The sequence below is a fragment of the Seriola aureovittata genome, chromosome 11 (assembly GCF_021018895.1).
Source record: "Seriola aureovittata isolate HTS-2021-v1 ecotype China chromosome 11, ASM2101889v1, whole genome shotgun sequence".
Classification (NCBI taxonomy): domain Eukaryota; kingdom Metazoa; phylum Chordata; class Actinopteri; order Carangiformes; family Carangidae; genus Seriola; species Seriola aureovittata.
In genome coordinates this window covers 16,021,158-16,036,263 of record NC_079374.1, presented here as the reverse complement: position 1 = coordinate 16,036,263, position 15,106 = coordinate 16,021,158, and the positions used below count along the sequence as shown (strand labels likewise).

Below are 15,106 nucleotides of genomic sequence, written 5' to 3'. Positions count from 1 at the left end.
GGCTTTGTGAGCCAAATGTGAACATGAATATGTGCCTAATGGACTGCAAGTGACACCCCAATGCTTTGGAGCAAAGGCGTGTTTTCATGCGGGGAGATACTGGCAGAAGCAATTAAGGAAACTGGCTGATGACTGTCCTAATGACAGTTTTTCTCCATTGTTCAGATGCATTGTAAAAGGCCTCATTTAGAGAAAAGGTGTTTCAAAAAGAGCAAATGCATTCTCATAATTGCTCAAAACTCATCATACAATCAACAAAATCACATAATGGTGTCTGGAAAGAAAACGCTGCAAGAAAAAACCACGGTCATCAAAGACAGTACATAGGAAAACAACCTACTTGTTGCCCCGCTGCTTTACATACAACAGTCACATTTCCTACCATCTCTTTCTATATTTTGATATACGGTAGGTTTCAAACCTGGTCTGTCACTTTACACGTGACTTTAAACTGATTATTGAGTCAAAAGTTTTGTACATTAGCATGTTTTCACACAGAAGTGGGTTTCTCTTCATAAGTAAACTGTGATTCCAGTGTGATATTTGGGCAACAAGTAAAAAAGAACTGTGTGAAAAGAACCACAAATCCCTAAAACTTAGGTGAATGCATTTGAAGTTATCACTGTATCATACATCTGAACAGTGGAGAAAAACATGCAGTACATCACCTTAATATTAAGAGATAGGGCATTTTTTTCACAGTTTTGTGATCAACTACTGCTCTTACTTAAATGTACAAAATCCCATACATGTATCACATATTTGTTCATCACTACTATGAGATCCAGGTTTGATGCAGATTTCAAATATTTTCTATTGTAAAGTCAAACTTAGAGGATTTTGCAGCTCAAAGATCAACTTTCTAACGATGCAGTTAAAAGCTTTTAATCATAAGTAAATTGACCTTTGAGTTTATTATCACTTGATCATACTGTCCCACAGATCAAGAATGATCCATGCTCATGCCATAAATAATTATTTTCGAACCAAATCTGAAAATCAAACAACTTTGACTTTTATTCAATCCATGTAAGGACATCAGAGATGCATTTTGAAACAAACAAGAACATGGTCTTAATCCAGTGCAGTTAAGATAAGACTTTTTTTTCAACTGTCAGCTGGTTCATAAATCTTTCATCTCCATGTGAGATAAGGCCTCAACTTACTCCTCAGACTGTAGTGACTCGCATGACCAGCTCTCGTGTGCTGTTGCTGGGTTGGCTGCGAGCCTCCGGCTGCCTCAGGTGGCTGAGGAGGTGGAGGATGTTGTAGGGACAGTGTTGGTCTGGCACTGCGCTGCCGCTGTTGGGGTCCACATGTGTTCCCAGTCCTCCTGCGGCCGTCACCACAGTTGTGGAAGTGGAGCCGACGGCTGTGGAGGCTACCACCATCAGTGAGGAGGTGGAAGTGGACACTCCTACCCCAGTCTGATAGCCCTGGCTGGGCTGAGACAGAGTCCTGTCCACAGTGGCATCCTTCAGGTCATCGCTGTCCATAGACTTATCATAGTTCAGGACCTTCCACTGCTGGTTCACGGCCTGCCAGCGGTGGAAGATACGGAACACAGAAGGTCCCTCGTGGACAATTAGTGCTGTGGAGATCAGAGCATCAAACAGACAATGTCAGTGTCTGGCAGCAGTCTTAATGACGCCACAAAGTGATATATATCTCTGCAGTGGTAGATTCACTGTGTTAAAGCCTGCAGAGAGTATTAGCTGAGGGAGTACCGGAACAAAACAACTCATCTTTAAAGTACTGCACCATAACCCACAGATAAGATCTTTATTTCTTAGAAAAACTGTAGACACGGCACAACTTGTGACACAGTGATACTCACCATTTTTGGATTTAAGTTAGCAAAAGTGATTTTTCTGTTCTCTGAGGTTGTTCGATAACAACTTATCACAGTTTAAAATTACTTATTGATTCGTGGTCACTGAACTGCGTATATGAAAAATTGAAATCAATCTGTAACAACTTTTTTTGAGTATTCAGTATTTATTTCATATTAAAGTCGTGTAGAGGGAAATACAGAATGTGTGGTTTTTATTGTATTATATAATCAGTATATCTATCAATATATCTTCATAGGAAAAGTTATACTCATTTAACACTTAATGTCCTTATATCTGCTTACAACTATTTTATAAGTAATATTATCTATTATTATCTTTTAATACAGCAACAATTATACTGCAATGCTAAATAGGTGTGGTTGAAATAAGTGTTACCACTGTATCTTGAAGCTGTATTCATTATAGAGAACAGATTTCAATTATTTTATTTCAGTTATATTGTCCTCTGACATGAGAGTTTCATAAGGCTTACGTATTGCAGCAACTAAAGTGAGAGCAGTCTGCCAAACATGGACATGAATAAATCCTAACCTCCTCTATATACAGCACACAGAGTATATTGATAAAATCCTGTTTCTCTTCCACTCTAACTTTGTGGACAACTGAAAGTCAGGCCTTAAAATCTGCCAGGTGACAAGTTAATCTGTGTAAAGTGTAGAGTTAATGACTCAACAGTCAATCCTCGCCACCAAACCGGAGACAATCGATCTCCTCTTCCTCTCATTGTGCTGTCTGCAGCAGAGGCAGTTAAGAGTTTTCTTAATGTGAGATGCCATCACACAGTCATCGATGAGGGCCCTCGGGCTCTAGAGGACAGCAGGCTTAAAGTGGATGCTACAAGTTTCAATTTGGACACCCACAAAAATTCAGAAGATGGTTAAGTACGCTGCAATGCTAATTTTTTTCTTTTGTGTTATATCAGTTCAGAAAGCTTGAAGTTTGTCCGACTTTGGCGCAGCAGCTTTTATTATAGAGTGACAGGCATTATAATGTATACAGTGAAGCTGCCAAAACTGAGTTTTGAACATTCAGCATTCGTATTTAATTAGAGTTAATTAACGTAAGCTTTCACACAGCATCTCATCACGTTTAATATAGTGGCTGTAATATTACAAAACTGTTAATAAAGATCGAATGATGATTAATAATGAACCAAAATACAAGTGTCCACGCACTCAATAACGATTTGAAGTTGTTGACTGTGGTATAGATTAATTCCATTAAATGTCAATAGTGTAAACTGTTCATGGCATTCACAATAATTTGTGCACAGCCGGCAGGTATAATTATTGACTCTGCTGAGAGCTATGACATTATGTTTGCTTTTCCCAGTTGAACGCATAATGTACCTCTGTGACCAGACATGACACACTCAATACTATTCTCAGTGGTAAAAAGCACAAACTCATTCGAAGAAGAAGCATGAACCTTAATTTAAGTAGATAAATAAATAAACCAGTGTCAAATGTAACATCTCACCGATGCAGACGACATCCATGAAGCCGTACATGCCATAGCAGATCTGGAAAAGCAGATCTTGGCGCTGCCAGCGGGCCGATGGGCTGAAAGATGACCACACCAGCCAGGAAATACTGGCCATCAGGAACAGGGAGCCCAAGATGGCTGCTGCTATCTGCACTTTCTCTATCACTGTCAGGGAGATGGCCTGCCACTGCAAGAAGACAGTCCTCAGTGACGCTTAGTTCTTAGTTCTTATTTCACTTTTAACTTTACTGAATACTGAATTGGGACACACTTTATGGACAGGGGGTAGAAGAACACACAAAGATATGTATCAACAAAATAAAGACACCATTATTGAACACAATCATCAATTAAAAAGATTAAAACATGCTCATTATAAGTTAATCAGGCTGATGGCTGGATTTCCAAACTATGCCACCAAAACATAAGCATCAAATTTCAGGGCATTCTACAGCTGACTATTGGCAAAGTACGGTGGCAGAGAGAGCTCAACGCAGAGCAACTAAAGAAAACATCACAAAAAATACACACAATACACAAAGGTGATGAGCCCGGCTGGGATTTTTAAAATAAATAACAACACATAACATCACTGCCAAGTAGCCGACGTAAAAAAAAAGAAAATCAGAAAGCATTGAACAACAAGCGTGTCACTTTTTAGTGTCCCCTGGAAACACTTCCGTTGTCATTTGTGCTACTTGCAGCGCATTTCCATATTTGGTTGTGTTGTGTATATTTGCAGCAGATGTGCTATCAACTTGAAGATGTTTTCTTAATTTTTTTTTTCTGTATTTTGTCTATTTACATGTGTTTTCTTAAACTGCAGTGCATTGACCTCTGCATGGGTTGTCCACTCTGTGTCCTATCATATCACCAGTCTAAAACTGAGAGAGAGAGTTCCTGCTGCAATCATTCTGTTCTAAGCAGCTCTGTTTAATTCAAAAACATTCATTCTTATTCTTATATTCATTTTTATTTGAATTCTTCAGTTTATGATCAAAGCAGAACTACAGCCGCAGCAAAGACAGTGTGATTCCTACAATGGTGTTTTTGCAGTTTCATTCTATCCAGATCTTAATATGTAAATCAAAAATGCATGAATGAATGAGTCCCACAGGAGAAGGGGCAAGGGGCTGTCTCCCTCTTTCCCCCGTATACACCAACAAATTCTCCTAATGAGAAGGCAAAACACACATTTCAGTTCTCAGTGTTTTGAGTTTTTCATCTGACTGTTTACTTGCCACTGTCTCATAGTTTCAAGAAGGTACAATAACTTATATTTTCACATTGCTCATTGTGGGAACTGTTGGGTTTCTTTCTATTACAGTCTTGATATTATCGTGTAAAGTTCCTTGAGATAATGTATGTTATGATTTGGCGCTATTCAAATAAAATTGAATAGAATTGAATTGAACTGAATAAAATCTTTGCTTCTCATTTAGCTCTTTCCCTTTTAAATTTCTACAGCGCTATCCATTACGCCCAAGGCTCACCTGCAGTGGGTTCTTGGTGCTGATGGCAATGACCTGATATTTGTAGTAGCATAGCTCACAGGCCCAGGACCCTCTCTCACTGATCCACTTGATGAGGCAGGGCTGGTGAGTGCAGCGTACTGACCCGCTGCACCGACATGGGCTCAGCAGCTCCCCCTGCAGGAAAGAAGCAGAGCCAATCAGTACTAGCACACCAGGACGAGCATTTGAAACAATTTAGTTCATTTAAATGTATGGATATGTTATATGTTTCACATTTTTACTGTCAGTGGAAATGTTGCTTGGACAGTGTGTGCTGCTGCTGCTGCTGGTGAAACAGGAATGTACCTCGCTACCTGAGCTGAGCTTTGATGTCAATATAAAGAAAAAAAAATGTCTAGTGTTGATGAAATCTGGGTTAGATTTTCAGTATAAGCACAGAAAATTCAATGAAATACTGCAGACTACAAAAAAATAAATAAAACTGCTAGAATGTTATGCTTCATAATACTGGACTGTAGCCTAAGAGCAGGATACTGTGAGTAGTGATTTGTTATTCAGAGGAAATATCTGCCTACAGCAATCATTGACCATCTGACAATCCTTGGTTTTCTCATTTTATTTACCCCCTGCAGATAAACTTTTCACATGCAATATACTACAGGTTACACTATACACACACTCATATTTCTTTGCAGTTCTTTGTGCTGGCTTATTGATTCTTGATTTTCTGAGCTTTGCATGCACATTCATGCACGTACACACAGTGAAATGAAAGCTTTGCCTTACACCTTGTTAACAGACAAAATTCTTGATTACTAGAACTATTGAAAAGTTGAGGATTATTCACTGAATCTTCTGTCAAAGAGCAAACCCCACCAAAGCTGAGAAGGTACTGCACTATAAGAACACTGTTACTGCAGCCTTTACACTGAATGTCACGAATATCATATACATATTCTTTTGTAGCTGCATACAGATTGTGTCAACTTCAGACCAATTTCAAATGTCAAAGAAACCCTTCCTTCTCCACTTGCGCCTGATATATAAAACTTAAAATCTTGTGTCTGGGTGTTTTCTAGCATTCATCAGTCAATTTCAAACAAGAGCCAACATTTGATACAGTTATTGTAGAAAATATGGTTGGTTGACATGACTTGTTATCTTATAAAGACACTAACTATCAGTCAGTCAGTCAGTCAGGGTGTTAGAATAACTGAGGGCATTTCAAAACCCTTCTTTCTCCCTGGTGAAGAGCTATGAATGGTTGATTTCACTGAAAAAAAAAATAGTGTTGGTTTTATTGTGTGTTTAATCTCTAGGAGGCAGTAGCTCAAGGCTGCGGTTGAAAAAAAAAAAAAAAAATCTCCTTTTGTAATCACTTTTCCTTGACCTCAATGGAAAATGTCAAAGAAAGATGTGAAGGAAATTCATAAGGGCTTAGGGAAAAAAAAACACAATGTTGTATGCAACTGCATTTAGCCTACACTAGGCTTTTTCTTTTTTATAACACATCCAAAATAAATACAGTGACAAACTCAATGGTGTAGGCCTACAATTCAAGTAAGGTTTCCTGCCCAAAACACAATCACACCTCCTAAGAAAGGATGTTTTCAGTTTATACATATGGTTCATTTATCCATCAATTACTCATAGGTGGTAACAACAAAATAGATATATAGAAATAGAATATGTAATTTTCTTATAACGATGATATTGTTGACTAGAATTTCAATATGCCTGTTCTTCAGCTCAGCCAGTCATACAAGGATTTCTATAAGTTTTGGATCATGTCAGTATAAAATAGGTGCTTTGTTGTCTTTACATTTATGTGGGTCTGCTATGGTGAAACTACAATGGTGCGTCGCTTTAAGTGTTGTGGGACAGCACTACTTCCTGTGTACCTCATTGTAAAGGAGATCAGATAGGAAGCATTGAGGCAAGCTCAGATTTTAGAGAATTCGCTCTTATCATGGCTGACACTTAGATACTTCCAGGTCATTTCACTCAGTTAGGAACCTTCCTCAGAATAAAAGTCATTTGAAGGGGACTTGAAGAGGTAGTTGAAGTAGCTGAAAGAAAACCAGACCTTCACTTCAGCACCTCAAGGTTATTGGAGTAAGAGTCTATTTTTGAGAAGCATTTGAAAAGGACATAACATCAATTTGCTCAGTACGCTCAGTGGTCAACAACAGTAATAGACTTGTGGAATCTTGAACCATGTGACTATGTAGCATAGCATTAATGAAAAGAAGCTTATCACTGCTATGTCGTGAACCAGCTGAGATTAGGCATCCTTATGTATAACTTGACCAACATGTGTTTTCAACTTATCAATGCATTTTTTCAGCCTTCAGAGGACTCTGAAATCAGCTATAGTGCAAATACAAAACAGTGATATGTGCTCATTTTCTTAACCGGCCATTATTCTTAAACTGCATTCTGCCTGAAGAACAAATGAGAGATTTATAATCTCTCACCCTGGGCTCCAAGCTCATTAAAATACATTATAAGTCTTGTCATACTGAATATAGATGATGACCCAAAAGGTGTAGGCTTTACATCCTTTTTAGATCGTGACCTGCAGTTTACTTACTTGGATCTATAAAATTCAAAACAGGACCTTCATGTATAGATGTTTTAATCTTAATGGGACTAAACAAAAAACATTTCGTGAACAGAAAATTAAATTAGCCAACCCCTTCTGCTGCAAGTCAGCTCTCAAACTCTCTAAGCTTAGGCATTTAGTATTTAGTATTCCCTGTCTACCATGAAAATGGCACAGAGATTGTAGCAAGAAACGCAAAGTGCAGTGAGTTTCCAAATTATTTCTCCACGGTGTCATTGTGCTGACATCTCTGACAGACGGAGCAGTACCCTGGTTGAGGAAAAGGGAGGGAAGAGCAGGGAGATAGAGGAGAAAAGGCCCATCTACAGATGGCCAGGGTGGGAGTGCATTGGCAGGAGCACCAGAACACTTCTGCCGTGTCCAGTGGGACTCAGACCGCTCACTGTGAGTGGCCTGATCACAGCCAAGAGCTGAAACCTAGATCACTCCAGTACAACTGAGGCTGGAGAGGGAGCAAGAGAAACTGATAACCAATGTGGCATTACAGCCCACGCATTCAGAAAGTGATAAAGAAATATATCCTTTTGTTGATAAAACAGCTATAATTATTGAGAAAAAACAGCACACGATGTATTAAAAAGATGATAAATGTGATAGCTTTGGTCATGTTAATCCATTTTTCTGTGTTAAATTATCCCAAAACCACCTCAGGGCACCCAATTTTCTCCTTATAAAATTGGATCCACTCCCAATGTATATAATGACATGAAGCTACATTAGAGATGGCTATTCACATTTCTTAAGGGTCTGAAATCAATGCAAGTGAACTCTATTAACTCTAGGCGAAGGGAAATTGTGGTATAATAAACTAGCTCCCACAGAAACTGAATGAAAGCAATTTTTACAATAGCCAATGACATTCAGGCCACAAGCCTTTCTTTAATAAGTACCTGCAATACTGCAGTCATCTGAAAAACAGCTTCATATGCGCATTTTAACTATATTCAACAAGTTAGAGGGAAAAAAAGATCAATTGCTGAAATATCAATTTGAAGGTCATATAATTTCAAATTTATTTACCTATAATGACTGATCATAAAACATATACTGGGGGACGTTCCACTTATTGCTTATTTTACAGGAACCATTAGGCCTCCAGTGACAGTTAATGGACCTTATAAAGTAACTGCATAAAAGACCAACCAGGGTTTATAATTTAAGTTTATGAATTCACTGCTCCTTTCTATAGACTTAGGAAAAGACAAAAAAAATTCATGGGCTTATATAACTTGTTTATATCTCATTCCCAACAAATGGCAGAGGAGCCATCCTACATGTGATGGAGTACAGAAAGCACAGTGCCTCGCCACTGTGGGGCCATATAGAAGGAATGATGCTAACTTGACCCCTCAAGGCTTCTCATTGTGCCACAGACAAACACACTCTGCAAGTGCATTATCTGTGTTATGATTTAGGAGGGAAAGCTGACATTTTTTCTAAGCAGCAGGGACTCCCATATTCTCAACATGCAGCTGTTGAGTGAGGATGGGGCAGTAGCAGCATTAGCCCCAAAGGCCACTTCAATGTAATAGTGCATGACACTTCAGGAAAAGATCACTCACTCACAGAAATATTCTGTGACTTTTTTTGTATATTACTTTTTAAATATCCCCTTTATCCCGTTTGTGCACTACATGACTACATCCTGAAAATGATCTGAAGATAAAAAATATAGAGAAATTGCTTATTCTTTGAGCGCAGAGGTTGAAATAAAGTCTCGATTCAAGCTTGAATAATAAAGCTCCATGCACGCAAGCTGCAGTTCCCTGTAAAGCTTATCACTGACCTTTACCGAAACAGAACTGGTAACTTGATTGAAATATGTCTCAAGTTAGCTATATATATAAAAAATCTGATGAATAACCTGAGGTATTGAGGTAAAAGACATGAATTTATGTTATTTCATCTGACATTGGCTTAGCTGTTCATTTTACTACACATTGTTTGTGTCTGTCTGGAGATGTAAATTAACTCCAACAGTAGTCTGGGTTAAAGAGTTGGTTATGATTTTATTTTTCAAGTCTATCTTAATCAAAAAAAAAAGCCATATGCCTACTGTATATATACATTGAGTATAAATAGTATAGAAAATATGCACCTGATTTGGCTTAGAGACCGCTGAAGGGATTGTGTCATGGCAAGGAAAGAGAGGAGGAATAGTTAAGACAACCAATAATTCTTTAAATGTACATTTGGGAATATGAGTATCATATTGAGACAGATTTGGAAATAAAGATGGGAACCTAAAAGAGTGGGACTTTGTTTATGAATCATGAACGTCAAAGAAAATGGCACCAAAAACACTGACATGAATTTGATTACACAGACTTATTACATTGTCTGGTGTCATATTACATCAAAATACAATCATTTTTTGAAATTGTTGACTTTGTCAGACACAAGGCCCTTTTCTAGTAGTATGCTTGAGGAGAGCTATGTCTCTCTCTCCCTTCTTTACTCTGTCTTGAGTATCTCAGCCTTGGGGATGGAAGTGTTTTGAGGGTAGATTGTCAGATCAGATACTGGCTACCTTGGTCTATGTGACATGCTGGAGGCTAAGGGAGAATAGAGGATAACTAATGTCCCCACTGCCTGTATCACACAGTGACACAGTCCACTCATCGCTCTTTTCAAATGGAGCCTCATTCTCCTTGTACCCATTTACACCTCAGCAGATCCATATCTGGACTTCACCCAAACCAACAGCAAGAGACGACAGGGAAAGGAAGGCCGGTGATAGATAAGAACTTGCATAATGATAGGATGGCATGAAATCAAATGCTATTGACTAGCTGCAATGTCTCCAGGAAGCATTGATGAGATGAGCTGGAGGAGACCATGGGAAATACTGTGAATTCTGAGAGCGGTACTTTGTATGCACTGCAGAGTGTGCTGACTATCTGTGGAGTTTTAAAAAAAAACAAAAAAAAAAACAAGGATGAAGCCTTGTCTTCCAATCTCATAACTAGACCCCATGTCAGTAATAATTACAAAGTCTGAGAGCAAAGGTGGAAAGATGCACAGAATTGCTGTTGGAGTAATTAGTTGATGAAACATAGAGAGATTATAGGCCATACACAGTGCAATGACCATGAAATGATACACTGAATCTGCTGCTTGGGTAAAGCGAAGGCAACTGTGAGTGCAGAGTGCCGGATATAAAGTTATGTTCTACACCTCAGTTGTCTTGCCTCACATTTTCTTTTATAACCTCCCTTCCTCCATTGCAATTGGCGAGGTGTGACATATTTGTCAATGTGGTCTCAAAGGCTCTGTCAAACAGTGTAACTAATGTCTGCAAATCGTTAAGTGCCTCCTTCTGTGTTATAATTTAATGTTATTTATTGCTGCACACCCTAGTCATCTTTGTTCACATTTCTCCTCTCCTGATTGATGTAGTGTGACATTATCATCAATATGGCCCAAAAAGCGAAGGCATGCAGTGTGATTAACTTTAAGGTGCTTCCCTTCTGTTCTGTGCACATAATTATTATTTTTTGCTTTTTCCAGGTAGTGCAGCAGAGTGAGAGGTATTATTTGATTTTTTCATGCATGTAATGAATCAATATGAATTCACAGTGTTTGGATATAATGAGTTGTTACTACATCGCTGTGTATCCTCCACACTTGTCAACCACGGAGACAAGGTCTTTCATTATCCTCCCACTGCTAGCTATGGCTGTCTTTTCAAGCCACGCAAGGGGATGAGAGCAGGATGCAGTGGGATCCTTGCTCAGAGGGTTCTCCAGCTGTGTGGCCGCCTTAACAAGAAACATGGAGTGGATGCTCTCACTGGAAAGAAGCTTGACCAGTAAAGCCTGCATATAGGGGGGGGGGGGGGGTTCCTAGATCTAAATGTACAACATTACCATCAGCTGGTAATTAGTTACCCTATGGTCTTTTTTGAGGGGGGTGGGGTGGGGGTGAGGGTAGTTGGAGAGTTCATTCAAACCAAACTCAACACCAACAGATTTTCAGATTAACCTAGAGAAATGCATGGGAGAGTAGACTAAATGATTAATGGGTTGGATGAATACTTCCTGTGACATAAATATTTTATTGTAACATTTTGAGGACCATTTTTCATTGACTTACATGTTCTGGTCCCTGGAAGCAGATCCTGCACACGGGCGTCCTGAAGCCACTTTCCGTGTAGCTGGTGAGGGAGAACCTCTCCTCCAGTTTGCCCTTTGAGCAATCATCAGAGGAGCTGCTGCAGCCGCGCAGGGCCGCCGACAGCTCTGCAGCATCAACCCAGCCCGCCACCGGTCGCTCTCCGCCCGGTGGCCCGGTGGCTCCTGCCGCAGGTAAGGCAGTCCGGTCCTCTGCTTGCTGGTGGCTCCGCGTTAACGTGTTGTTGTTGTCGGGGACGGTGACGCCTGTCTCATGGCTTTCCGTAGTTTGGCCGCTCATGGGGGTCAGCGGAGGCAGCGGTGTCGGCGGTGCCGGTGGCCCGAGAAGGAGCACCCTCAGGTCACCGAGCAAGACGCAACAGCGGCTCTTCAGCATGCCCTGGCTGCGCAGCATCAAGCTGTCTCCGGCCAGAAACTCACAGCACCATGCAAAGGTGCTGGAAGAAAACAGCTTTTACAGTATGTGTCCCCGTCATAAGCAAACACTTCTACATATGTGGTGGGATGGGATAGCGTGTGCAGGGGTGCGTTTTCCAGCGTGTGTTGGGGTTTAAAGAACCCTTTTAGTTTTCTTATGTTTTAACTGAATGTCTTTTATTGTCTTCCCACGAGGATGTAAATCCAAAAGGCAAATAAATCCCATCGATGCAAACAAGTGTCTGAAGCCATTAAGTTCAATAAATGGAACAGCTAAAAGAGGAAAGTCAAATGTTAGATTGATAGGAATATGCATCCAAGTAATAAGGCTATGGCCCGTTCACTCAGTGTCCACTGTCATTTCATGGCCTTAATAGTCTGCCTGCTCTGTACAATATAAACTATCTAGACAAGCTTCTCCCTCCAGATTCACGACGAGTGCAGAAACCAAGAATCAAATCTGCCTTTTGGTACAATTGACTGAAATAGACTATATAACGAAATGTCACCGTTCAATCTTAAAATTCAAATATTCCAACAACAATCAAAGCCAAATTTTTAAATTAGCAGAGCTCAGATTACTGTCGACGTCTTGTAAGGCTTTCAAGGCAAATCAAGTCAGTCGATGGCGTGCCATGTTAGGAAGCGAAATCTGTCTTACCTGGCGAACTACACCGTTTTCTAACGACTCACAGTTTCAGGATTTTTTTTCTTCGCAGAATTCCAGACAGACTGCAGGTCCCTGGCAAGTCTGAGCGAAGCTTACATCCCCCAATTATGGAATTCCCATGTCCGAGGAACAAAGCCGATGGGTTTACATCCCTCGGTTAAAAATCCAACACGATTGTCGGACTGTCCTGCTCTGGGTGAAAGCATCCGTAGCCCCGGATCCTCCTGCGATCATTGGCTGCTGAATCGGTGCTGCAGCTTCAGCACCATGATTCCTGGGACAGCTCCCAGACGCCACACGTCACCACCGCACAGTGATGCAAGCAGCCAACTCATTACTACAACTGTGGACTGAGACAAATACACAAAGAATTGGTTGATTGCCTGTTGTAGGTCAGACGTCCATCATTATAGAGGGACACGTTTAGTTTAAGGTGTCATTAATGTTTTTTTCCCCCTCTTTTTTTCCAAAGGATGAGATGTTAGCCTTTCACCATGAAAGTGGCTGAAAGCTTGAAAATATTCATGTCTAAAGGAGTAAAACGCAGGCTAGATTCAATTTAGATAGCCACTAAAAATTTTTGTCAACATAAAAAAAGAACATGAAATTAAGCAGTGTTCAAACCCAATGAGAGAAGTAAAAGTAGCGGTCACTATCAGAACTTCTCAAAGCCCATATTGGCTTATTCAGATTGCTTTTTTTGATACTCAGTTTACTAACATAAAAGACTATGAAATCCAGAAATACAATTGAGCAACAGAAAGCATGCAGAGATTTTCTGACAGCTTTGCATAAAACATGACAAACAACAAATGGATAAATTACATTGTTGTTTTTATTATTTTTCTAATCTTAGTCAATTTCGGCACCAAAAATCGAGCAATGCCAAAATGTAAAAGTAAAAGCCATGCAATCAAAATTTTACTTCAGTAAAAGTGATTATCATCTAAAATGTACTTGAAATTTTCTTAGTACTATATAATTTGTTGTATTATCTTTATTATTAATGCATTAACATGTGAGCAGTGTTTTAGTATCGGTATAGACCCAATTCTAACTATTATAGACTATATCAAATATCTGATAACAATGTATCATATTATATAACATGATAATATGTTTCAATTATTCATTCATTTGAATCTGGAGAAAAGTAATTAGTGACTATAATTGTCAGATGAATGCAATGAAGCAAAAATTATAATATTTCCCTCTGAAATGTAGTAGCACATTCTCCAGTAAAGTATCAGTACTTAAATAAAGTTATTGAGTAGTAGTTCATTTCCACCACTGATGAATGATGCTGGCTTTGGAGACATTTCATAAATAGAAAAGGGTAAGGATGAACAATTTGGCAAAGCTGGAACGAAAACACAGATACAGGGGAGAGCAATTTACTGGCTAGTCAGGGCAGCTCTGTGTAGCTAGATTGAATAATTGAAATGAACACACCTGTGGCTGGACTCACTCTGCCGGCAGAAACATGTTTGTTTTTTTGTCAGAATTTATATAAGACTGTGGTCAGTCTAGTGGCCACAGGATGTGCATTTAATGGATTGCCAACAGTGAACTGAGAGATTAAACTTGTATCTTTCACTCCTGCTGGTTTTATTTTCTGGCAGGCAATTACCAGTGATTGCTTATGCCATCTCAGGTGTAAAGTAGTGCCTGATTAAACAGCTAGCCTTAAGTGGCAATTTGCGGGTTCAACAGAACAAGGCACCTCAATCGCCCAAAATTAAAGCTGGAAGCAGAAACAAACGGGTTTCAGGCTCGACAAAGCTGAGCAAATTCACATAGTTTAATTCTGTTTGACAAAAGGAGTGAAACCAGAGTATGCAAAAAATGTTAAATTCAACAAAGTGTCCATGGACTAAATAACATCTTATCTTACCAATCTTAAATGCATCGGAGAGCTCATCGATATAAAAATATATTTCAGTGCTGTTCATTAATATTTTCCTCCAAAAATAATTAGCAAGAAAAGCAAGCATGTAAATACCTTGACTGGAGTAAATGACTTATGGCTTAATGGCTTATGAAAAGAGAATAGGTGTAATGTAATGGAAGGTGCTATTTTGAAGCTAAGCTATTGTAGGCAGCAGTTCACCTTTATGAGACTCATGCTTCAATTGTTTGGTATAGCAACATGGATCTAGTTAGCCTTTGAAAATGGTGTAAATTGTGTACAATATGAGCTCGCTTTGAAGTGGCTGCTATGAGATGGGCTGAGAAATGTGGAGTTGACAAATGTTAACCAATAAGTTGTAATGAAACAGAAGGTCAACTGGAACTCTGAGGTACGAAGTCATTAAAACCTTGACAGATTTGACCTGAAATATACCTCAATGGCACTGATTAAACTCGTGATAAAATGGTGCAACATTACAAAACTTTTTGGGCCTATTTTCATCAATAAGTAAGTACAATAAGCACAACTTGAG

The 15,106-nt window shown here is 39.3% G+C and overlaps 1 protein-coding gene across 1 annotated transcript; it reads right to left on the bottom strand.

Moving 5' to 3' along the window:
- Window positions 1–993: 993 nt before the first annotated feature.
- On the bottom strand, window positions 994–12,946 carry marchf4b (membrane associated ring-CH-type finger 4b). Its single transcript, XM_056390286.1, has 5 exons — window positions 12,654–12,946; window positions 11,538–12,265; window positions 4,835–4,990; window positions 3,336–3,528; window positions 994–1,591 (listed from the first exon to the last, which is right to left on the bottom strand). Exons 2-5 carry the CDS (start codon window positions 11,967–11,969, stop codon window positions 1,170–1,172), a joined length of 1,203 nt encoding a protein of 400 aa, XP_056246261.1. The 5' UTR covers window positions 11,970–12,265; window positions 12,654–12,946; the 3' UTR covers window positions 994–1,169.
- Window positions 12,947–15,106: the final 2,160 nt, after the last annotated feature.

Coding starts and splice junctions, on each gene's coding strand:
- marchf4b (XM_056390286.1), bottom strand. CDS start 11,969: ATGCTGCGCAGCCAGGGCATGCTGAAGAGCCGCTGTTGCGTCTTGCTC. Junction 4,991..11,537: donor GCTTCCAGGGACCAGAACAT/GTAAGTCAATGA, acceptor TCTTTCCTGCAG/GGGGAGCTGCTGAGCCCATG. Junction 3,529..4,834: donor GCACCAAGAACCCACTGCAG/GTGAGCCTTGGG, acceptor GTCTTCTTGCAG/TGGCAGGCCATCTCCCTGAC.